Source organism: Astatotilapia calliptera, chromosome 3, assembly GCF_964374335.1.
Source record: "Astatotilapia calliptera chromosome 3, fAstCal68.1, whole genome shotgun sequence".
Lineage (NCBI taxonomy): Eukaryota > Metazoa > Chordata > Actinopteri > Cichliformes > Cichlidae > Astatotilapia > Astatotilapia calliptera.
In genome coordinates, this window is record NC_137424.1 from 54,124,926 (window position 1) to 54,149,319 (window position 24,394).

The following is a 24,394-nucleotide window of genomic DNA, read 5'->3' on the forward strand; positions in this document are numbered from 1 at the left end:
GTTTTGACAGCATACGCAGGTTCAAAACTTGAAAAGGCCCATCTTATATTTATAGAACTCCAGGCTTCAGTGAAACGGCTTCCCTGAAGGCGTGCTTTTTGTAATGAAATACCAATTTTTTGCCCCATCTTCCTCACTCTCTCGTCACCTTCCTGTCGTCTTTTTTGGCTCTCAGCATCCTTCTGCTACTCTTTTTCAGATATCTCCCTTACCTCTTCATCTCCTCCTAACTTCTACATCTTTTTTCCGGCCCCTCATCCATCATAATCCCTCCCGATAATTCCCCAGTTTCCTCTTCTTGTTTCTATACATCTAAACCCCCCCGCAACTTTATTCTTCTTTAACCATCTTCTACTTTTTTCTTTGATCCTCCCTCTTCTTCTTCTTTCCTCTTCCTCCACTTCCATGGGCATGTGGCAGCAGACAATAGCTCCATTGTAAGCCATTTGCACTCCTCAATCTCCTCCACCTCTTCTTTCCCCCCAGATCTATTTATTTTCACATCCTTGTAACGACGGCCGGGTAGAGAGCTGGAGCTAATTTGGAACAGAGCGCAGCAGAGAGACACACTGTCTGAGGGAGAAAGAGATGGAGTGACAGAAAAAATGGAAGCAGAACAAGAAGAAAGAGTGAAGGAGAGACAGAGGAGGAAAGGAAGGGAAGGAAGGGAAGAACGTCTACTTTGCTTGTGCACATTCAGTCCCAAACACACACACACAGTTACGACTGAGGGTGTGTGTGTTCAGAGCCAAACATTTGATACAACAACATAATCCCAGTATCAGTATCAGTTCTGCTGGACTGCTGGGGTTTCCATAATCTTCCTTGTAATTAGTGGTTAGGGGAGTAAGTGGTTAGCTTCTTCAGTGACTGCAAGTGGATTTTCTACGCCAGTAACTCTCAAATTGTGGTCCAAGGACCCCCCACCCAAAGGTCACTGAAGGGTTGTTAGCGTGCAGATGTTATAAATGGGGACTGCTTGTGCGTGATCATAATTTCTATTTAATGTCCATCACCTCCTTCCTCAGAGAGAAAATAAATACTTTCTCCCACAAAGATGTGACAAATTGAAGGAAAACTACTATAAAAGGTTCTTTGTGAAGTGCTGGATCAACAGCAACATCTTTCCACAGCGATGGCAGCTGTCTAAAAGGTCACTCTGAAAACTCAAGTGAAGTTCAAATAGTTTGGAAATCCTCAGACCATGCACTGACCCCTGTGACCTGCTCTGGGTGTTTGTTGTTGTTTTTTTCTAGATGGTAACCTTTAAAACTAACTGCCAACCAGAAGCAGCAAGATTATGAAGCGAGATCCTCTAGTGACATCTAGAGGACAAAAAAAACTAAACAATGCATGTTAACTCATTCACTGCCATTGACGTCTATAGCCGTCAATTGCAGTGCATGAGTCAATGGGTTTAACTCATTCACTGCCAATGGCTGGCAGTGAATGAGTTAACTTTTCCCTCCCGGGGGGGCTTCAAACTACCACCTAATACATGCACAGTAAGGTGTCTGTAAAACAATTTGAACACCTGATAGCTTCTCGCCTGTAGGAAATGTTTAACAAACTCTCTGAATCTTTTTTCTTCCCAATAAGAAGCAAATATAGCCTGCCTGAGTGCATGAACCTTCTCATGTAATTTAAAGTCAAATACTTTTATAACACAACTTTATTCTTCTAGTGATTGTTGTGAAAAAATGCTTTCAGCTTCATCTGCTGTTCTTCTCATCCAAGAGGCTTCTTCCCTTCTTAACATACTGACTGCCCCCTGTGCTACCACTCGTCCATTCAGTAGACTCACCTATGGCATCAATTCGTAAAGCTCACTGGTATTCACAGTCTGATTCTTTTGGACACTAGCCACAGGTTGAGGCCATAAAACGTAGATGACAGGTTAATCTGCAGCTTAGCTTTGAATTTCAGCTCTCGCTTCACCACAACTGGCTGATAAAGCAAACACTGCACCTTACTTCCCTCACTCCTGAACAAGACCCAGAGATGCTTTAACTATTCAGCAAATCATTCCCAACCCAGCTGAGCCAAGCCAAGGGATGTAATCCATCCAGCGTGTCCTGGGTCTACTCTGGACCCAAGTAACCAGCAGAAAACCAAAAGCTGGGTGCCATTGACTGATCTTCGGTAAAAATGGCATTTATCTTTGAGATCGTAGAGAACTTAGATTTACTATATAATATTACATTTACTGTTGAATTGAAATACATCTGTGGGTATCTGTATTTAAGTTGCAGGTTGATTGAACGGCTGCTGCTTTGGATGGGCCGGCAGAAGAGCGGTGCACCACTGCTCAATGTCCCAAAGCACCAGCACTAATGAGGGAAGTAATTATTAGAACGTAAAACAGAAGCAAATGTGCAGCGTGCTTTACTCTGAGCCTCCATCCACTCGTACGTCTGCCGTGAACCACTCCTTCATCATTCCCATCCCTTCATCCTGCACTTCCATGGAACAACATTCCCCAAATAATGGAAGCCCGCAAATAAACAAGGAGGCCTTCACTCTGAGCTACGGATACCACAAGAGAACATAAAACACACAGACATATATAACTTCCTTATCCTTGAAGAAAAAAAACAAAACAATGAGGTAAGTGGAGAAAAGCTGCACACACATCTTTGTGTGTGCATGTGTGCGTGCATGTGTGCGTGCATGTGTGCGTGCATGTTCCTTGACAAGCCAACGTACTTGCTTACTGGCAGTGGAACCACAGAGCAACACGCGCACGCACAGAGGCTGCTTCCAATTATCAGACAGAAAAGATGAACAACAAAAATCAGTTGTAGGATGAAGTCAGTTAGACAGGCAGTGACATACAGTCTTCATCAAAGACACCAAACGACGTTACACACCAGGCGCGTAAAATCTGTGAAATGTTAAGAACATTCATATTTTTGGACTTCCTTACCCTTAATGCAGCCGCTCACACCGACCGCATACTGTCACAGGATAAATATAGTTTTTTCCCCATCAAGTTAGATTTTTTCTGATTTTCACGTGTGAATAAAAAGATCTGACCAATCAGATCAGTGCATTTGGCAACAGCTGCATTCATAGCATGCAGTGCTGAATGTACGACGATGTGAAAATACTATTTTACCTCAGATACACAGCTAGATGCTGCTCCGGGTCAATCGGCTCTCTGAAATCCTTTCTGTGCCTCCTTAGACGTGATCAGTGTGTATGTAACAAGTTCACATCTAGAAAAACTCGTGTTATTTCTTCACAATATACCCTGTGGGTAAAGGCCTAAACCACATTTTATTCAAATTTCTAGCAGTTTGCACCATGTGAAACTTTTGCTACCCACGTTTGCTCTTTTGACTAAGTAAATGATTTATAACCTAAAAACTGAGCCTTAACCATCAAACAGGTCTTGACATTCAAAGCCTATTTCAAGGTGAAGACAGGCTGAATGTCCTCACTTTGCCAAAAAAGATCTTGAAAAGCAGAGTTCTGTCCACTTGTGGCACATTGCTGTGCTCTGTTGTTAGCTCCAATATCTCCTGAGCACCAGATAAAGCCAGAAGATTAAGTTAAGGTTTAAAAATGGTCCTCAAAAACACACCTGATACAAACCCTAACCTCTGAAAACAATTGTTGAAAGTGTCACCTTTTATATTATGTAACTCGAAAACGGAAGCAGATCTCTAAAATATGATGAATATAGGCAGATGTATTACCCCTGTTTCACTCATTCCAGGGGTAATCCAAGAACACACACGGCTCCTGTACTCACCTTTACAACATTTATCTGTGTGAATCTTGAACTTTAAGATGTCAAACTGACTGTTCCATCAGTTTAATAATGATAAAAACTCCAAGAAAGGGTCAATCCATCACAACCCACAGGGCGCTACCATCACAGCAGAGTGAAGGTCTCTGGCACAGTTCAGAACCCACTAACAAAACACATCTAGTTTGTGGCTGTTTGGCTGCTGTAATACAGTTTTCTGCTCTTCTCTCTGTATAAGTAGACGTATCCCTAATAAGGTCCTCTCAGTCAAAAGGCCACACCCACCTGTAGTTTAAATCTTTTGTTTGGGAGGGGCAGCCAATTAGAATGAAGTTGGAAAAGAGAAACAGAGCTGAGGATCTGCACCGAGGCCCAAAACGAGATAAATGAGGATTGCTTTGAACTGTAAATCACGCAAAGCTACTCTAACACAGTGCAAGAATAAACTCACAGAGCCACATTTAGTAAATCTGTCATCTCCTGTGAATGAGAGCATGTCAGCTGAACTTTCTCAGCCCAAAGTGTTTCTGGGTGCTTGTGTACCTGTTTCATGGCAGTCTGGCCTATCTTATCCGAGTGTTTCCGAATGCTCTCCAGGAAGTCTCTCAGCTGTGACATGGCCGTGTCGCGGATCTGTATCCTCAGTTTGGGGATGTTTTCAGCCATGATGGAGCAGAACCGGTACTGACCCGCTTTGGGAAGACACGTCTGTTCCAGCTGTTCTAACGTTCGCAGCGCGGGGTAGTACCTACAGAGACAAAGCATTTGGAAAAGTGCAGTCAGCTTGTTTGTTCAGTCACTCAGTGAGCTGGTTTGAAAGTTCAGGATGAAGTCTGACTCGTCTCAAGCCAAACGTTGTTTTTTTCAGCTTTCACGCCTGAACGCAGCTAATCTGGTTTCGTTTTGAACATGTTAATTTCCACTTGCAAAACTGACAGACACACAGATGCATGACCAAAAAACACCCAACAACCTAGGAGTGCTCGCACACACAGAGAAATAAACACACTCCGATACACCTCACGGAGATTTGGCAGCACAGAAATCCCCCAGACACTTCAGCCCACTTCACTCCACTGCATCGCTCAAACACAGGCTCTCCCTCTCGAGGAGCGTTCGCTTTTGGCTGACCTCCTCCTGCTCTCTGAGAGCCCAGCAGCCGCGGGACAGGGAGACGGGGAAAAATACACAAACAAAATGACAAATTTATGACCAGCCAAGACTCCTATCTAGAGGCAGCCCGAGGACAGAGAAGGGGAAGAAAGAAGCAGAGAAATTGTCTCAGCTGCTCAAGGAAGTGCTCTGGCTCCATCTTGTGGCTGCCAGCAAGCAAACATCTACATGATCCAAGAAGGATGTGAAGTTATACAGATATGTACCATACAGTAGTAGCTCTGACCAAACAGCAGTGTTCCCCACACTTGGAATGAGAACAACACGACACCTTTAGAAAATATATTCACATCAACAAAGAAAAAGACTCGATGATTACCGTTTGGCCCTCATCTGCTCCTGAAGTCTGCTGTACATCTCAAGAACTGGAAGGAAAGAAGGAAAAAAACAGTAATTAGTCCGAGAAAGGAAACTCGTGCTCAATCACCCCGGGAAGGAAATCTCAGGAAATTGATTGCATCCATTCAAATGTAGCATCATCCTTACATTCACTCCTGAAAAATAGGTTTCACAACTCCGACAGTAAGGCCACATCAGTGCCAATAACAATGAAGTCATAACTGGAAGTAAAGACTTGGCAGAGTGGTTTTTATTTTTCCAAAAAGAGCTTTCAGACAGTTGCCTCTACATTTCAACTGTGTATCTCTGAGCTCCATTAAATTGGCAGCAAAAACTGACACAATCGTGCACTTGGGGTTACAACTCTGCTGCGGTGCCAGCAGATGTGACATCATTATCACCACACGCTGCCAGTATATGTGCGTTTGTATATGTGCATATGGGAGAAACTTGAAAACACTAGAACAAAACTTCCTGTTGTGCTCAGGGCACGACTCCTGTGTTAAACCAAACCTCATATGTGCACGTGAAACCAAAGCAGGGGAGCGCATCTTTTGTCATTTGTAGCTGGGGCTGCAAAGCCATTTGCTCCCCTCGTTTTGGGTGAGACCTAGGAAACCCACACATTTTCACCCGACCTAATGTATGTGCAGAAATTTCAAGTATGTTTACTGCCTCAAAACGATGATTAATCTTCTAAAACAATAATAAACAGAGCAGATACAATAAAGGGGGATTCACACTGAGTGTTTGGGTGTTACCTGGTAGACAGTGCGTCAGTTTGTCTATCGTGGTGGCGATGTTTCTCTGTTGCACCCGACACTGTCTGAGCTCCTCCATGGAGGTGGTGAGCTAAATAGCAGGAGGAAGAGGTGACGAGAGCAACATCAGTGAGGATGTAAGCAGAAGCCTGCAGGACTTCTCTGTGTGAACCTGTGAGCTTTTACCTCTTTGCCATTTTCCTGAAGATGCCCGTTAGTCTCAGTCACCTGACTCTGAGAGACACAAAGGAGGAAGACATTAATTCAGATGCTTTACAGTCAAGCTCGCCATCGTACCTGTGGCGCAGACCTCACCGGCACGCCTTACCTTCAACTTCTGCGCCTCTCCTCGCACTTTCAGCAGCTCTGTGATGGAGTCCACGAACCCCTGGAAGTGATGGTTGCACATCTTCTCGATCTCTCGGTCATGGTTCCTGATCCGAGCATCCAGCTTCTCCATGAACAGGCCATGCTCCTGACCATCGTACACCGACCTGAAGACGAACAAGAAGAAAAGAAAGAGAAGACTGCTGGTAAAAAATATTCTGTTTATTTATTTTTAAAGTCATTTAAGTCATTTTAAATTCTAAGAGTACTTTTATTTAGGACCAACAGTGACACAAAACTTTGTTTTTTAATAATCCTCCTGCTGTAACCTGCTCCCTGAAGGAGTCACCACAGCAGATCGTCTGCCTCCATCTCACCCTATCTCCACCATCCTCCTGTCACACTAACCCTCTGCATGTCCTCCTTCACTACAGTCATGAATCTTCTATCCAAAGCATAGCTCCACCTCTCTCCACAGAGACTCCTGCCTGACCTCATCTGTCAGACTTTTCATCATCACTGCAAACAAGGAGGAGCTGAGAGCTGATCCCTGATGTAATTGTACCCCCACCTTAAACCCATGTAACACACCACTGTATTGTATAACGGAAAATGAAATGGGATAGTCAATAGTAAGGGAAAGTCTACTAATACAGATGGAGTTACATAGAATTAAATAGAAACTCACATTTTAGCTGAATTGATTTATCTCTAAATGTATTTTTGGTATTATTCTCAATTAATTTAAATAATTCATTTACCTGATTCTTTATGTTTTGCAGTATTGTCATTCATACATTTTTTGTGGCTTCACTGATCCCAAGAAATCAGGTGCTCAGGTCACATGATGTTGGAGATCAACTAAACACATCATCCTAGTGTTTATCAGACTCGCCATGAGGGCGCTCACCTACACAGCACAGTGCAGGCAGCAGATTTTACAAAGAAACACAAACCTGATAAAACCTGGAAGAGGTTTCTCACACTCACACACACACACACACACACACACACACACACACACACACACACACACACACACACACACACACACACACACACGGGCTCTAGAGTGCGACCAATGGTGGGACTAAAAAAAAAAATCCTAGGTCGCACCGGTGTGACCAGCAGCTGTTCGAGTCTTTGTGTGGTCAACAACATTACACCCCTATCGTGGTCTAAACCAATCAGAGATAGTCAGGGGCGGGAACTCTGATTGGCCGTGTTCCAGATATTCCTGTAGTCCTTTGTGTGTACGTTTGAAAGTGCAGGTGGATAGAGGGAGGTGAGTAGCTTGAATAAAGCGATATCGCTTCATTAAATCCTGAATAGACTTTTAAATATGTATTTTGCCAGAATCTCAGGTTAAAGCTCACAAAACAACTTCAACAACCACCAAACAGCAAATGAGAGAGCAGGAAAACGGATTCCACACAAAGACGCGTCAGAATCAGCTTTCTTTTTCTCGGCTTTCTCACCCTACGGACACGCCGTCGGCTCACTTTTTTGCGCTACATTCTGAGCTGCAGGTTTTGTCTCTCTCCAACAAAAATTCACTGAACCAGCAGCAAAAGAAGCAGCAAACTACACTTCACATTTGATAACATCATCATGAATTCCCTCTTACTTTTGCTGTTTTGATAAAAATCACACTTCCTGCACAGCTCTCTCTCTCTCTGTACATCAAGAACAGTTTCCCGTCTCACATCTGTTTTCCACATTATTCATTGGCTTATTACCCACCAGTCTACCGTTGTTTACAGTGCTGTCAGCTGCTGTCTATTTTTTTAATATATACCTCAAATGACCTCTGACAGGAAAGCCTGTTCTGCTTTTCAGTACTGAAGAAATTTAAACTTTTAAAAATTATGCAAAATTGCAGAATATTTTTAAGGTTATCTGCTATAAAAAGTCAGGCCAGGAAAATCTGCTGTTTATCTCGTGTTTTTCTGACACAAAGGCATCTGCTGTGATGCTCACACCGCTGATGAAGTCTCACATGTATCAGTACTGATAAGTGATTCGAATTATAATATTTCTGACTGAGGCAAAATTGAATCGAATCAGCAAACAGGTCATCAGGAGGCAGAGATGATGATTAAGTTTAACATCGTCTACAATACTACCACAGAGTGCCAACGCACTTTCTCAGTAACGTATCTTTCTTGTAGAACTTTGCTCCTAATAAAGAACTTTAACTAACAATCTTGTTAACACAATCATTTACAATGATTATCTTTATGAACAGCAATAAATAAAATCCAAAAAGAAGCAAGCATCCTGTTTGAGAATCCCTTATTGAGGCTTAAAATTGATCTTAAATGTGTTTTTAAGAATCTGTTTCTCCCCGATGCTCATCAGGAAAAGGCCCTGTTGCCATGAGCAATGCTATTTTTTACATCAATGACCAGATCATTTATATCCCCTATCCAATCCTCCTCCAAAGCAGGTCCAACCAATGAATAACCTTCATAACATGTCGAACCCACAGTTAAATCTGAAGTTAGCTCACCAAGCCTGAAAGCTTCAAGCGTGCACTATTTCTTCCCTCTGTCTCTTTTGATCTGAAAACAAATTAATCCTAAACCTGCCAACCTTTATCGGCTATGATAGCATTCAGGAAAGAATCAAAGCATTAACCGTGCACAGGTTACTGCTTCTTCTAAAAGAAGAACAGTAAAGAAAACAACTGCATCTCCTCTAAATCTCCAGTAGAGGTCGCTTGTAATCCATCATTCACAGCTGGGGTTGACCATAGCAGCTTCCAGTTCACCGCATTGCTCCAGGGCTTATGGGCAGTCTGTGCTGTGATTTTTAGCTCAAACAGTCAATACTGATAAATTCTCCTCATATGCATAAAATCTTTTAATCAATAAAAAAAAACGACACTAATGTGGGCAGTTTGCTTAATGTACTCACTGAATATATTTCTTCTGTCTTTGGACTGCTGGTCAAACAAAAACAAAACTAATAACTGCATGTTTTCTATTTTATTCCCATGTGTGATTGTTGGGAAACTTTGCAGCTTCACTGTGCAAACTGCATATTTTCCACTTAACATACTTGGATATTCACTCTAGAAAAATGAGTAACTGTGCCCCTGATTATACTCATTATTGAAGATCACACAGCTATTAAACGGTAACTACTCAGAGTTTTCCTACAGTCAAAGCAGTTCAGCTCAAATGTTGCTTTCAGCTCACTACAAACTAAAGTGGTGCTGGCAGTGACACAGGAGGATTAATAAAGCAAAATACCTCTTATCCACACTTTGTTTTCCCCTGTAAAGGCAGGGCGCACAGCATGGAAGGCTCCAAAGACAAAGAGTTGGGCTGCATGCTGTGATCATTTCATTAACATGAAAATCCTGAAAATGTTTGCAAGATTTACATGATGACGTACTTATCCTGAAAGTCTGGGACAATGCTGATGTTTAAATCACAGGCTGTAAATAAAAGATGACCATAGCCAGGGGTGCACATAAGTCAAAATAAAAATAAAAAACGCGCACCAGATAAGAAGTTGTAACGCGCGTTTGCGTACATAAGATTTTCTGCAGGAGGACAGACATTTGTTTAGAACTCTTGAAGATGTCGAAGAAGCTCCTTTAAGCAATTACTTTGGACATTTCTTTGGAGGTGGAGGAACACCAAAGGAGTCCGAACCGCAAAAGAAGCGCGTATTCTTGGAAAAGTGGTTGCATGAGGGGAGCTGGCTTCTAACAAATGATGAACGCACAGAGATGTGGTGCAGAATATGCCGTGAAAATCCCACTCTAGCGGACAACTTCTTATCTGGTGCGCAGTTTTTTTTTGACAGCACATGCACAAATGTGGAACACTTATGTAAACCCCAGACCATAGCTCTCAGGTCTTATAAGTGGATGAAATCTACATCCTCTCTAATGTTCAAGAGGGGGCAATTTTTGTTCATGCCCTACCTGGCCTGCTGGCTAAACTTTGCTAGATCCGCCCCTGCACAGTTACCAGCTGTCAGCTACGTAGAAAAAGATCCTGGTGTAGAAAGTAACATTAAATAAATTGTAGCAACAGCTTATCAAGCGTAAACGTGCTGCTGTTGTTCAACTGCTGGTTTCCTCTTTCTGGCGCAATGTGGGCGATAAACAAACAAAAGAGACGGACTCGCGACAGAAAAGCCGATCAGCTGATCATTGATCAGTTTCATGATTGAAGTAGCAGCAGGAGAGAGAGAGAGAATGAGAGGCTACATATATCAGTTGTGAAGCTTAACATGGCAATGCTTCACAAACATTCAGAGATGAACTTACACACTTGCTTTACTTCTCTAGGGTAACTTTCTCAGAGATTAAAAGCCGGTTTGGAAGCACGTAGCGAGGCTCCAAATGCTCAACCAGACCGCCGACAGGTCTCGCACGCCACAGCCGCTCTATCACGTGATGCATACTCTTCCGCCGTGCTAAGGTTATGAGCTGGGTTATGCTATGTCTGAAGTTTTGTGAGGTGCTTTTCTGTATACGATTTCCGATCCAGTAATTTAGGTCAGACCGATACATAAGATCAGATCGGTCCATCTATAATAAGAACACAAAGTTTCAGTGAGCATCATCATGTCATGAGACACTTTATAAAGCAACCCGTTAGGTACTAAATCGCTGCCATCTATAATTCATCATTAATGTTACGATATATATAAGTTTAGTATCTTCTTCATTTTACATGCTTATACTGAACAAAAAACGACATTAACAAATGTGTTATGTTAATTGCAATGCAATTAAAAATAAGAAAAAGTAATTTATTGATCTAACAACAAAAGAGAAGGAATGGAAATTTAGCCATTTCAGAATCAACAAAGTAAAAGAGAATTTTTACAAAAGACACAAAAGGAACTATAAATGTTAAAATGAAAAGTGACTCTGACAGTGAAGAAAGGGAACCTGGCATGTTTGATGGAGATTTAGCGCAGCTGTTCAATTCAGAAACAGAGGCTGAGGACTTCAGTGGGTTTGATTGATGACGATTACGATTATGATGGTGGTAAAATAAATGTGAAAACCAAACTCAGTTATGCTCCCGCGCTATTTTTAAATACGCACACTTGTATGCTTGTGTGTGTTGTTGTTGTAAGGCGGACGTGGTAGAGGACACCATGAGAACGTTAAAGGGGGAAGTGTGGGCGTAGATTGTATATAAAACCCGCGCCCTATAATCAGGTGCGCCTTGTGTGTGTGTCAAATACAGTAATGGCACACATAACTGAGACTGCGCCTTTGAGTAGGGTGCGTCTTATGGTCGTGAAAATACGGTATAAATGTTAAAATGAAAAGAGCAGATGATTACGATCTGTTGTGCAGTATTATATTATAAAAAGTTAATGCATAAGGTATGAAAGACTTCCTCTATCCATCCTTGGGGCAACTGTTAATACAGATTTTTGGCAGATATTTCAATGAGTTTGAGCCAAAAACAAATAAATAAATACTCAGATTACTGCCAGGAAAGCAGCAAATGTGTGCCTTTTCTTCCTGTAGGTCAGTCAGTACTAGAGATGGACCGATCCGATATTACGTATCGGTCCGATACTGACCTAAATTACTGGATCGGATATCGGAGAAAAATAAAAAATGTAATCCGATCCATTAAATATCACGAAAGCACCTCACAAAACTTGCAACACGCCGTAACTCACCTCAGAACGTTAGCACGTCGGAGCAGTATGCATCACGTGATAGAGCGGCTGTGGCATGCGGGACCTGTCGGTGGTCTGGATAGCATTTGGAGCTTCGCTAGCAACCTGGCATTTCATCTCCGACAAAGTTATCCCGAGAGAAGTAAAGCAAGTGTGTAAGTCCATCTCTGAATGTTTGTAAAGCATTCCTGTGTTAAGCTTAACGAGCGACTGCCTCTCCTGCTGCTACTTCAATCATGAAACTGCTTAATGATCAGCTGATCGGCTTTTCTGTAGCGAGTCCGTCTCTCTTGTTTGTTTTTGGCCCACTTTGCACCAGAAAGAGGAAACCAGCGGCTGAACAACAGCAGCACGTTTAAGCTTGATCAGCTGTTGTTAGAATTTATTTAATATTACTTTCTACACCAGGATCTTTTTCTACGAGCTGACGCTGGTAACTGTGCAGGGGCGGATCTAGCAAAGTTTAGCCAGGGGGGCCGATAGGGCAAAGGGAAAAGGGGGCACAAAGACATACTTTTCTTTCTTATTCTCATTTAAAATGTCTGGCTGTTATTAAATAATTATCTGAATCTTACACCCAAAGTTTTAATCTGGTGTAAAATGAATAGAAGTCCATTACTGTATATAGTAACTGTTAAGTCAAATATACCCTAGTAAGCTATAGTACTTTTTCCTTTGGGAAGGTACCATCTGTGCAGTCTGCAATTTTGTTGAAGAAAGATGTTGAATCTATTTAATATTTCTTGAAAAATAATTGATTTCTGTGCATTTTTTTTCACACTGCATCAAATTAAGGTTGATTACGTCGATTAAGCATCATGAGGTGGAGCGTGAGGGGTGGTTCCCTATTTTTTATTTATTTATTTTTGTTGTTGCTGGGAGTTGGTACCCTATTAGTTAGGTTGCTTAATATTTACGCTAAGTACTCTTTAAAATACCAGAATAGGGAGGATGGTGTAGATTTAAGTTTATTAGATTGATCAGTATTGCTGAACTATGAAATATTTTTTTTTGCATACAGGTATAACAGAATAGCTTTAGTGTAGTTGTTCCTTTAAACTTGAGTATGAACTTATACAAAATGCAGCAAGATATTTAAAAAACAGTTTTGTTGATTAAAAAACACTATCGGATTCATATCGGTATCGGCAGATATCCAAATTTATGATATCGGTATAAAAATAAAAAAGTGGTATCGTGCCATCTCTAGTCAGTACATGTCTAGCTTACATTTTATACAATCTAACTACAGCCTGCAACAAACCACACAAAACCATAAAACTGGATTCATAGATTTAAAATGAAGCACGCCTCCATTCGCCCGACCTCAAGAGGACAGATGTAGAAAAATCTCATGTTATTTCTGTGTAATAATGAACACAGCACTTCCTGTGTTTTTTCCCCTTCCTGAAGCAGCACACACACACACACACACACACACACACACACACACACACACACCTACCTGTGTACAGCTAACAATCCCCCCTCCTTCCTCCTGCAGACCAGGAAATGCCCAGCATGTACAGCAGGGTCTGATGTCACTAACTGCTTTCTTTAGATGCACTCATACAAACATAATAAAGCCCTGCCTTTGGCAAACACTTAGGCAAACTGCCGCCTGCTAATGAAACCAGAGCAGAAAACAAAGTACAAACAAGGGCAGTGATAAATAAACAGACTGCTGAGGGTAGATGCAGTCGGAAGGGAGGACATTGGTCCACTCCTAGTTTTTCTACCTTGGGGATGAGGAAAATCCCTTCGGTCTTTCATCTCTATAACTCACATATTTGTTTTTCCTCAGTGCTTTGGGGGGAGGCAGTTCACAAGAACTATAACACAAGCCACAGCAGCATGTGCCCTTTTTTTGGTGGCAATAGTGGAAAGTTTTCACTTCATGTTATGGTGAATTCTCCAAACAATGGCTGGTTTCCTGTGTGTACAAACTAAGATTAGCATGTTAGCACATCTGCAGTGCCTGGTAAGAGTCTCTCACTCACTCAGTGCCTGGTGGTGTCTGCTATTGAGCAAGGGGAGAGGACATGCTGCTTAGTTTTGCTCCTTGTCAGCTCAAAAATGCACAATAAAAGTTCCAATATTGGCAATGATAAACCGCCGAAGTCACCGGTTCATCAACATCAACAAAAAAGTTAATTTTCTCTGTATTTCTTTGTGTAGAAATATTTGATTTTCACCTCTTTAGATCCCTTCAGAAAAGGAAAACTGGACACTTCCAACATGATAAGCTTCTAAAACCACTTAAAACATTCAAATACTGGCTACTTTTACATTACATAGTTCTCATAGGACAATTTAAGTGATCCTTTTTTAATCTACTCTGACCATCACAGTTAACAGCTCAAAACGACACTACCACCATAACCTGTGATGGAGGAAACAAGTACTACTTCATTTTTCGGTGTAATCTGATAGAGCGCAGCACGTCTAACACTTCCCTCTAAATCGTTCGGGGCTTGAGTGTATGTGTCCACATTACTGTGCATCCTGATATCTTCAGGATGGTCAGAGCTAGTCTTGAGGCTTCCGCAGGTCTGTTAGTGATGTTTCACTACAAAGCAATGTAGTGATTAGAAGCAAGGATTCAATATAATCTATGGTGTGATTGCTCTCTCACACACACACACACACACACACACACACACACACACACACACACCTACCTGTTTGGGCCACTGACTGTGTTTCCCAAACACACTGGCTGTAATGGACCCTCAATAATGAGCAGCACAGCTCTTTTCACATTAAAAACAACAGACGTGCTTTTACCGCCCGTGTGGACAGTTTTACTCAGCAACACCACCACATAAATTAGGAGGCCATTTAAATAAAAAAAAAAAAAAAAAATCAGCTGTCTGTGCATTCATGTGAAAAACATTTCACAGGTTTCTATGCATAAACTGAGTCCATGTTTGCTGCTGTTACAGGAACTAAGTGGGTGCTAATCAGATGTACTTGATTAACTGATGAAAGTGTAAGCACCTCTTTAAAGGCTGAAGTTTTGGTAGTTTACTGGTTTGGAGCATTCAGCTGTGTTAACAACACCGCAGTCTTCTCAGGAGTGGATTTCATTGGAAATTCAGCCAAAGGCCAGACTGTGCAATGCTCAGAGAGACTGCAACAAACCCAAGAGCTAAGAACAAATAGCTCATACCAGCTGTCAAGCACAGTGGTGGAGGGGTGTTGATTTGGCCTTGTTCTGCAGCCACAGGACCTGAACAGTCTGAGTAGTTACTGAGCTGACCATGAACTCCTCTGTCTAACAAAGTATCCTAGGGTTAAATGTGAGGCTGTTTGTTGTTCCTGCAACAGTACAATGACCCCCAAGCACAGCAGCAAATCTACATGAGAACGGCTGAAAAAGAAAAATCAAGGTGAAGGAGTGAAATGCTGTGATGGGACCTTATGAGAGCTGTGCATAAATTAATGCCTGCCTGCACAGAGTCCTGTGAAAACTCACTGCACTGTATGCAGATAAAATGCCAGCTGTGTAGAAAAAATTGAGATTTCTTGTAACCTTTGCTGCGACATGGGCTCTCTCTCTTTCTAACAGCACTACCTGCAGAATGAAGGGTGTCGTCAGCATGAAGGCAAAACAGCACACTAGAGCAGGGCGATATGGCCAAAAATATTTATCACGATATATATTTGAAAATTTGCGATAACGATATAACCAACGATATAATTGATGCGAGACAAAATACAACTCCACAACTTTACTAGCACAAAAAGACAACCTTCCATTTATTTTCACTTAAACAAGAAGCTGGTTTTTATGTACATTAAAGCTTTATAAAAATGTAACAGTGCAAATGCTAATTCCTTGCTGAAAGTTTAACCAAAAGGCATTTCCAGTAGAAATGGGCTGACATATCCTGAGCATAACCATGTATAATATCCACTGAAGTTAAAAAGAGGTGCTTTGCAACATTAAACTGCAGTGTGCAGTACGCATTTTTCGGACCATAAGGTGCACGGGATTATAAGGCACATTAAGCGAAACAAAGCAGTCAGATAAATCAAACTTTATTAAACTCATTCTTCTTGCTTCCTCCACTTCTGTACCATTGATTCATTAATGTTGAATTCTCTGGCAGCTGCTCTATTCCCATGTTGTTGCAGTATACTAATGACTAACCTCGTATTGTGGATGGATTATCTCAGTTGTTCTCCTGACTGAAGTTTGGTCCGTTTACAGCATCCTGCCATGCGATTGTATTTGTCTCTAACTATCAGGAACGTTAACTTTTATAAGTGGAAAAGTGTTAGTGTTCGTCCTCCAGCTTCACTGTTTATGTTATGCTAACATAGCTGTGTCGCTAGCGATCACGTAGCACATCATTATATACCAGCTAGCCCAACTTCAGTAACCCTACAAACGTCACTGCTGTTTAGTTTCCTGTCTTCATTTATGTTGGAAGTGATAGCAGAGCTGTACGTTTGATTTTTTTCAGAAATCTCTCAGTCAGAACATGCAATATCATGCTTAGGTAACTAGCGAAACTAGCGAGCTAACTTCCGCTAGCTTCCTGCTAACTTCTAACTCCGTTAAATGTAATAAATTTTGTTTTCATGGATGCCTGGAAATTAAACTTCATAGTTACACCTGGTAAAGCAGCAATGCTGATCGTTTTTATTAAAGATGAAAGAGTTTAGACAGTTTTTAACTCTCAGTGATGCTGCAGTGTTCGTTTGACCTGAAGATACGGAGTTTAGGACCCAGATTACTCCCAGATTTAAGAGCATCTTAGTCCGACAAATACGACAATAACGACGGCCGCTTGCATCTTCTGCAAAAAAATGTGCTTTGTCGTGTATCTGACGGACAAACACCAAACCAGTTCCACATCACTGAAGTTGCACCATTTTTACAAACCAATTCTGGTTCATCTGTTTCACTCAACAATCGGCCATGTGTGCATGAAAACAAAGGCACTGCGCATGCACGTTTTACTCATATTCTATCGCGATATTTCATTTTCCTATCGTTGCCTAACATTATACCGGTATTACCGTGAACGGTATAATATGGCCCAGCCCTACAGCACACTACATTTAGTTATTCAGTTATTAAATGACTTACTAATAGTTTTTAAATACAAATCAACTCATACATTAGTCTACATTCTTCTAAATTAAGCTATAGGGCGATCTATTGGCTTAGGGAGCTCAGTGAAGTAAAAATGTTACGTTGAGCCATTGTAAGTGGAAATTGACAATTAAATTAATCCTATAATGTTAAAAATACTGTAACATATCACATGCAGGTTAATATGCATTTGCTGCTGCATCAGAGAAACCATTACCCATTACAGTATGAAGAGATGAGGGCTGCTCATATAGATGCAAATTATAAGAGGCGTACGCAGAGTGAAAACAAGCTCACAATAAAGACGGGGGTAAGGGAAGCTGTGGTTCCCAAAGCGTAAAAGTTTGGTAGAAGTTCAACAAAGCTGCTCTCAGTTATGACATCATTGTGAACAGCTGCTCTGTGTGTGTGTGTGTGTGTGTGTGTCTTCTATCCAAGGATCTTTGGAGAGGAGTTTGCTGACTGCTCGACAGCTAGCTAAATAGGATCTTAACCCACTTAAGACGTGCAGCAAACCCCTGATTGTGTGTGTGTGTGTGTGTTTCAAGTGCAGAATGATGACTCAGCAGGGTGTGTGTGGATCGGTGTGTACATGATCTAACAAGCTTGTGGTGGGTTCCTCCCACTCTTCTCTGACTAGTTGAACCCTTGAGACGGAGACTTTCTCAGAGTGTGTTAGTTTTCAGTGGAAGACGTTAGTGAGGACACAGAAAACAAACAGATGACCAAGAACGTCTCCTCCAGAGAGCTTTCACTCCTTCCCAGTATGAACTACAAGCCACACAATAGTGTTCAGTGCCTCTTTTCCACACACAGCTTTTATTTGGGCGGGCTGCCCAGGTATACCAACACTGGCCCAGGGTACGTTTGGTGACTCATTTTTCCTTCTTTTTTCTCATTTCCCCATCTGCAGTCGATTAACTGGTGTTCCTCATATTTCGAAAGCTCAGTTGCTGCAGCTGCAGCTAGCTGTGACCCTCTCTAGAGCACACATGGCCAAAAGACGACCATCTTAATCTGACTTCTGACCATGAAAGAGTCATTCCATCTTAAGTGACCATGGCCTTCTACTCAACCATCTCACATGATCTCAGATTAATTATGTTAGTAAACACTAAACCTACTTTGTGACAATAAACAACAGTGTGAATATCAGATGCTCGTCCTCCCATGGACAGACTTAAATATCATCAGGGCTTTGTCCAGTGATAATCTGACACAGATGGCTTACAGTATCTGCTGGCATTGTGTTAAATTAATAAGCTGTGTTCCTCTTTGTGAGGAACAGACTGGCAACCATTTATTTTTATGTATACAAGGTTAACATGAGGTTTGACTTAAACAGTTTTCCTAAATGTTTAAAATAAAACAAAAATGCAAAGAACTTTTATTTTAGTAAAATAATAAATGAGAACAGGACGAAAATAATTAAAAACATTACTGAAATTCTTCTTCAAAATAAAAGCTGCTGGTGAAGTCAGACCGAAGCTGCTGACAGTCTCCTGTTTGAAACCGGTGCACTGCTGCCAATGAGTGGCCTTGCAAATGAACAGTTTTCATCACAACACCTCGAATGAGCATCATTGCAGATTTTATTTTAGCCCAACACCAACACAGCTGAGCCAAATGTCGTTTGGCGCTGTAGTTTAACATGCGGCTCATGCAGTCTCATGGCTGAACATCCAGCACAAAGACTGAGCCTCTCTGTCATATTTGAAACAAACACCTGCAGCCCAATAAGGAAAAAGCATTTTCCATGACTTTACAGTAGGAAAACCACAAAATGAGCACATGCGTAAAGGTTCCCTGTCATTAATGGCTAAATCTGACAAACCTCCCCGCCGGCATGCTGTTAAACACAGGGTGGAGCTCAGCACACATACACGACTTTTTAAAAGCCTCTTCAGCTCAGGAGGAGCTGGACAACTCTCAGATGCACTCAGCTGTTTCTGAAGAAATAAACATGAGCAATGCAACCTCCACGGGCATTGAACGCACAAAAAAATCTGCAGAAAGCCAAGCTCAATATTCTCAGCTGACGCAGACAGAAACTTAAGACTTAAATTGACTGCTGTGCTATTTAATCTGTTTATATGAGCTTCTGATAATCTGAACAGATTCAATGAGTAACAACAATGAACCTGAACAAACTTTTATGAAAAAACACAGACAAAAGAACAAAAAAGCTGTTATTCAATGTGTGTGTGTGTGTGTGTGTGTGCGCGCGCAATGTCTAATGCGACGGTCATTGCATTAGAGAAGAGGTCTGTCATGATACAGCAGCACTTCTACACAATGTCACTCATTCATTACCCTCACTTTAACCTTTTCATAGCCAGCGCTGTTCTTGCCCGTCTGTGTTTATGCAAGTTGTAAAGCAAGAGTGCATCCCAGCATAACTGCCTTTTAGCAAGGCAGGAAATCCCTCACTGAACAAATATGCAGTTGGTGCATAAAGCCATTTGCAGACATTTAAATACGGCTAAAATTCAGCTGAACATCATTATAGTGTTGATGTCATTTTCTGTAAATCTGATACTAATTTAACCAACAGCAATGTAGGGGAAAAAATTCAACACAAGCACAAATTAGATCAGGGAACATTGGTTTTTTTTTATAAAAATAAATAAATAAATCTATCAATAAATGAAACTTAATCTGGACTTTGGTACGGTGATAATGACCTTTTCCCAGGTGCCAAAGTGACATCTTTAAATCTGTTCTGGCTAACAGACAGACATCAACAGTGAAAGTGATGGAAACGTTCCTGTCACTACCCGATCCGTACCGGAAACCCGATCGGTACCCCGCATGCGCGAAAGGTTTCTACTTCCGGTCGTAGCGTTTTACGATAGTTATGGGTCAGAGTATCTGTTAAGATGTTAAGAATAACAAGTATATCTTAAAATGTTTGCAATAATGACGCATTTCAGTACAATGTAGACAAAAACGAAAAATAAAAAGAAAGTTACGGATCAGGACTCTCCGATCCTTACTGCGCATGTGTAAAGTCTGACCGTACAAATCGGGTCTACCCGATCCGTACCGCGCATGTGCAGATGTTTTCTTCTTCTTCTGTTCGTTTAATGGCAGTTTACTCCCCAGTGTACGAGGATACCGCCACCTGCTGACCGAGCGAATAAACCCTATTATAAACTGAATTATCGTCATTACAAACGTGTGTTAAATCTGATTTAGCGATAGTCGAGTGTGTTTATGCTTGTCTGTGAGGAGAAGATTGTTGGAATAGTGATGATGATGTGCGCTATCACTGTCAATTGTCAGTAAACACTTAATCTGGCTGATGAATCTACACGTGAGATATTACAAAGTCTGCATTATTAACTCTGTAATTAGGCGCCATTCTTCTTATTTTACGGCGCTGTTGCTCAATCGGGGGACGCTCTCTGTTGAGGAGAAAAGCATGAATTTCTTTGTATACGGATTATCCATTGTTTAAATGTCCCGGGCAGTCGAAAAGAAGGCAGAGCTGTTGAGAAATGCTAGGAGCTAACTGGGCGCTAACCGCATCATTCAAATATATTGAATGTCGCAAAGAGAGGAAGTGACGTAAGATTTGCGCATGCGGGGTACCGATCGGGTTTCCGGTACGGATCGGGTAGTGACAGTTCCTCTGTAACAATCACAAAGTCCCTGAGGGGGATGTTTTCACGCATCAGCACAGAGAGTGACAGCCTAACAGTCACAGAAATCTCTCGGGGTTTCCACCAGCACACAGCAAGCCCGCAGCGCCAAGCAGCTTTCTTTTAAAGCTACACTTGTTTTTAAGCTACAATTTAATGTGAAAATAGTTGGACAGTTCACCAGTGACATCTTTAAAACGTAAACACTCTCTAGGAAAACAGCAAGGTGACATAAGTGCGCTCTACCCTCAAGTATAGAAGGAGAAAGTTCACTGATGTCAGACAAGAGGGTCTGGCTTGGTGTGGGACCTTTAGGCTTTTCTACACTTAACTCATCACACCGTGCATCTATGGGCGTTGCTCGGTGCACTGGGGCACAGTCATGATAGAACAGGAAATAGACTTTCCCCATATTTTTCCCACAAAGTCAAAAGCAGAGAATTGTTTACAATGTCTTGATTTCCTTTCGCTGGACCTCAGGGGGCCCAGACCCCCACAGCTCCGGTCAAGCAGGTAACCTTATCCTAACATTTGCCAAACCCAGACTCCTCCGACTACCAGATAAGAGGAGAGAGCTTGGTCAAGTCACAGAACACAGGACCACTGCGTTGGAGTCCACTGCCAGCATGTTTTACACTGCTCCACCTTACATTTGGCACCCAGCACCCTGTTTTTGTGCTGATGTTAATGCCAGAGGAGGTTTGGAGCTCTGCAGTTCTTGAGTCAGCAGAGTGTTGATGACACACCCACTCTGAAAGTTGCAGTGGTTCCTAAATGCCTCCACTTTGCAATAATGACACTTACAGCTGTTCATGGAATATCTAGGAGGGAAGAGTTTTCACAGACTGACTTGTTGCAACAGTGGCATCTAGGCCGGGCCATATCATACTGTTCACGGTAATACCGGTATAGTGTTGGGCAACGCACATGTGCAGTGCCTTTGTTTACATACGCACATGGCGGAAAAAGCGTGCCGGCGACGGAGAATGAGGGCGAAAGCGGATCGTTGAATGAAACAGATGAACCAGAATTGGTTTGTAAAAATGCTGCAACTTCAGTGATGTGGAACTGGTTTAGCTTTCGTCCATCAGACACACAACAAAGCACTATTTTTGGTAGAGCATGCTAGCGGGCCGTCGTTATTACCGTGTTGTTTGGAAAATACGGCACACTTAAACTCAATCCTTTGATTTTTCTGAAAATCGACAGTGGCCCTTATAATCCCGTGTGCCTTATGTATGAACTCTGGTTGTGTTTACTGACCTCGAAATGATTTTATGTCGTACACGGCGCTCGAAAATCTGTCAAATGTTTTAGTACGACTTTGCTAAGCTACGAGCCCGCAACGCTTGATGGATTGTCGGAGCATTACGGCTATCGTAGGCAGGAGCCTCGTGGAGTGATACGTACTGTGCTTCAACATAATATTACCGTATTGTGTGTGTATAACCTCTTAAGTTTTGTGGATATTATACATGGTTATGCTGAGGATATGTCGGCCAATTTCCACTGGAAATGCCTTTTGGTTAAACTGTCAGCAAGGATTTGCATTTGCACTGTTAAATGTTTATATAACTTTACTGCACATAAAAAAACAGCTGCTTGTTCAAGTGAGAATACATTATTAGTGCAAAAAAAACCCATCAAAGTTGTGGAGTTGTAAAGTATTTTGTCTAGTGTCAATTATATCGTTATCGCAAATTATCAAATGTATATCGTGATAAATATGTTTGGTCATATCGCCCTGCTCTAGTGGCATCCATGCTTAAATTCAGTGAGCCCGTTAGAGCGCCCCACTCTCACTAACATTTGTAAAGGCACACTGCATGGATCTTACTACTTATCTTATACACCTGTGACAATGACACTGAAAACACCTGAATTAAAAGATGAACTAATGTCGCCCAATACCACACTCCATAGAGTTTATATCCACAATACCCAACACTTCTTTTTTTTTTTTAAGTGATTAAATACTTTCTGTTCAAGCCATGGGTTAACTTATGTTTCACATTTAAATAGTTCTTTAATAAACACACACCGCCAGTGTTTGACATTGTCCGCAATATTCTGCCCCTTTCTAAACGTTTCCTGTTTTTGTGCGTTCAGACTTGGTCACCAGTTCTCGTCCCATTTCAATGCTTTCACATCACACATTGTGACACAACGTCAGCAAGCTCCCCAAGTATTCAGTAAAGCTGATACGTCATATTTAAAGTAAGGAAAAAAGTTTAAACCCCAAACGCCCTCAAGAAGGAAAATAGAAGCCTGAGAGATTTTAAGCCTTGGATGTCATTTACTGTTTTGAGTCCATTGTCCTTTCACAGCTGTCAAAAATACTTTATATTAAACTGAAAATGATCAGGAAATAAGGAAAAAAATATCAGCACTAAAAATAAGAAGCTGGATATCCACGAGCAAAATTACATCGCTGCTGGGGTGGGATTAATGGAGTGCAATGCACCTGCAACACAGCTTAGTGTTTATGTCAAAGTCAAACGGGTGGAGCGATCACTGACTCAGACACACAATGGGCAGTGTAAGGAGAGACGGAGGGAGAGGTGTGAATGACTTAGCCTGACATAATTAGAGAAAATAAGTGAATGGAGGTCAGCTGAAGGTAAACAGTTTATTTTTTTCTTGTTTTAATTTTCTTTTGTTCTACGAATGTTTTCACATAGTTTTAAATGGGCTAATTATACACATGAGATAATGATCCAACTGTGATCAAAGGTTGATTGCACAGGCCGCCTGATAGGAGGCAACTTTTCTGCAAATCTCTCAGAGAGAGATTGTCAATGGTTCGTAAATAATTGTGTCAACAATAATAATATCCAACATGCTGCCATCAGTCTGAACGAGTCTGTCAATGAGCACAACTCGAGGGGACTCGACTCAGCTGGCTGCCAACTGGTTATATTTCTATAAAGCGGGAAGGCTGCCAAGCCCCTACGTGAGCTGACGATCTATCACATTTCATTGCTGTATTGTCAGAAACAGATTGGATCTAATTGCCAACTTGACCCCTTTCAGTAAGCTCCGCCTTATGGCAACATTTATGGCATGTTTTAGTGACAGTGCTGGCGTGCTTGAGAATCTCGTTTTGAAAAAAACTGAGGTGAAATAAATGTGTTATTGTAGAAAACTGATACAGACATAGTTTAACTTTGAGAAATTAATTTGCAGTTGAAAAAAGGTGATAAATAGTAATGTGTGTTACTGCAATACTCAGAATATCACAAAATGTAAGAAACTGCAATAACGTCATATTCGACGTGTCTGAGGATTCCCAACTTTAATTTTATAACAGTCCAGTTATGCGTGTTTTGCTTTACAGTTTCTTTGCTTTAAAAATAATTTTTCAAAACGTTTTTCTGGAATCAATTTTGACAGCACTGCTTTCCCGAACTTCTTTTAACCCCTGGGGGCTCCAAAAATATACTTCGGGAGGCTCAAAGTACTTTTTTTTTCTTCTTGGGGGAAAAAAAAAAAGACAAGTATTTACTAGAAAAAGCAAAAAGCAACAAAGTACTCCGAGAAACAACAAAGGACAAACAATACTTGGAAGCTTCCTTTTCACACATCACTCTTTAAGCTTTCACCTTATGGTCAAGGATGC

At 41.5% G+C, this 24,394-nt stretch overlaps 1 protein-coding gene across 5 annotated transcripts in view; it reads right to left on the reverse strand.

Annotated features, from left to right (window-relative positions):
• Positions 1 to 24,394, reverse strand: part of exoc6b (exocyst complex component 6B) — a 124,950-nt gene that overhangs the window by 97,097 nt on the left and 3,459 nt on the right. For all 5 annotated transcript variants that reach the window (XM_026162788.2, XM_026162786.2, XM_080292217.1 and 2 more), the window contains exons 2-6: positions 6,356 to 6,521; positions 6,214 to 6,261; positions 6,028 to 6,118; positions 5,247 to 5,292; positions 4,298 to 4,502 (exon numbers count right to left, since the gene is read on the reverse strand). In XM_026162788.2, coding sequence (XP_026018573.1) covers positions 4,298 to 4,502; positions 5,247 to 5,292; positions 6,028 to 6,118; positions 6,214 to 6,261; positions 6,356 to 6,521 — 556 coding nt within the window. The remainder of the gene's footprint in view (positions 1 to 4,297; positions 4,503 to 5,246; positions 5,293 to 6,027; positions 6,119 to 6,213; positions 6,262 to 6,355; positions 6,522 to 24,394) is intronic.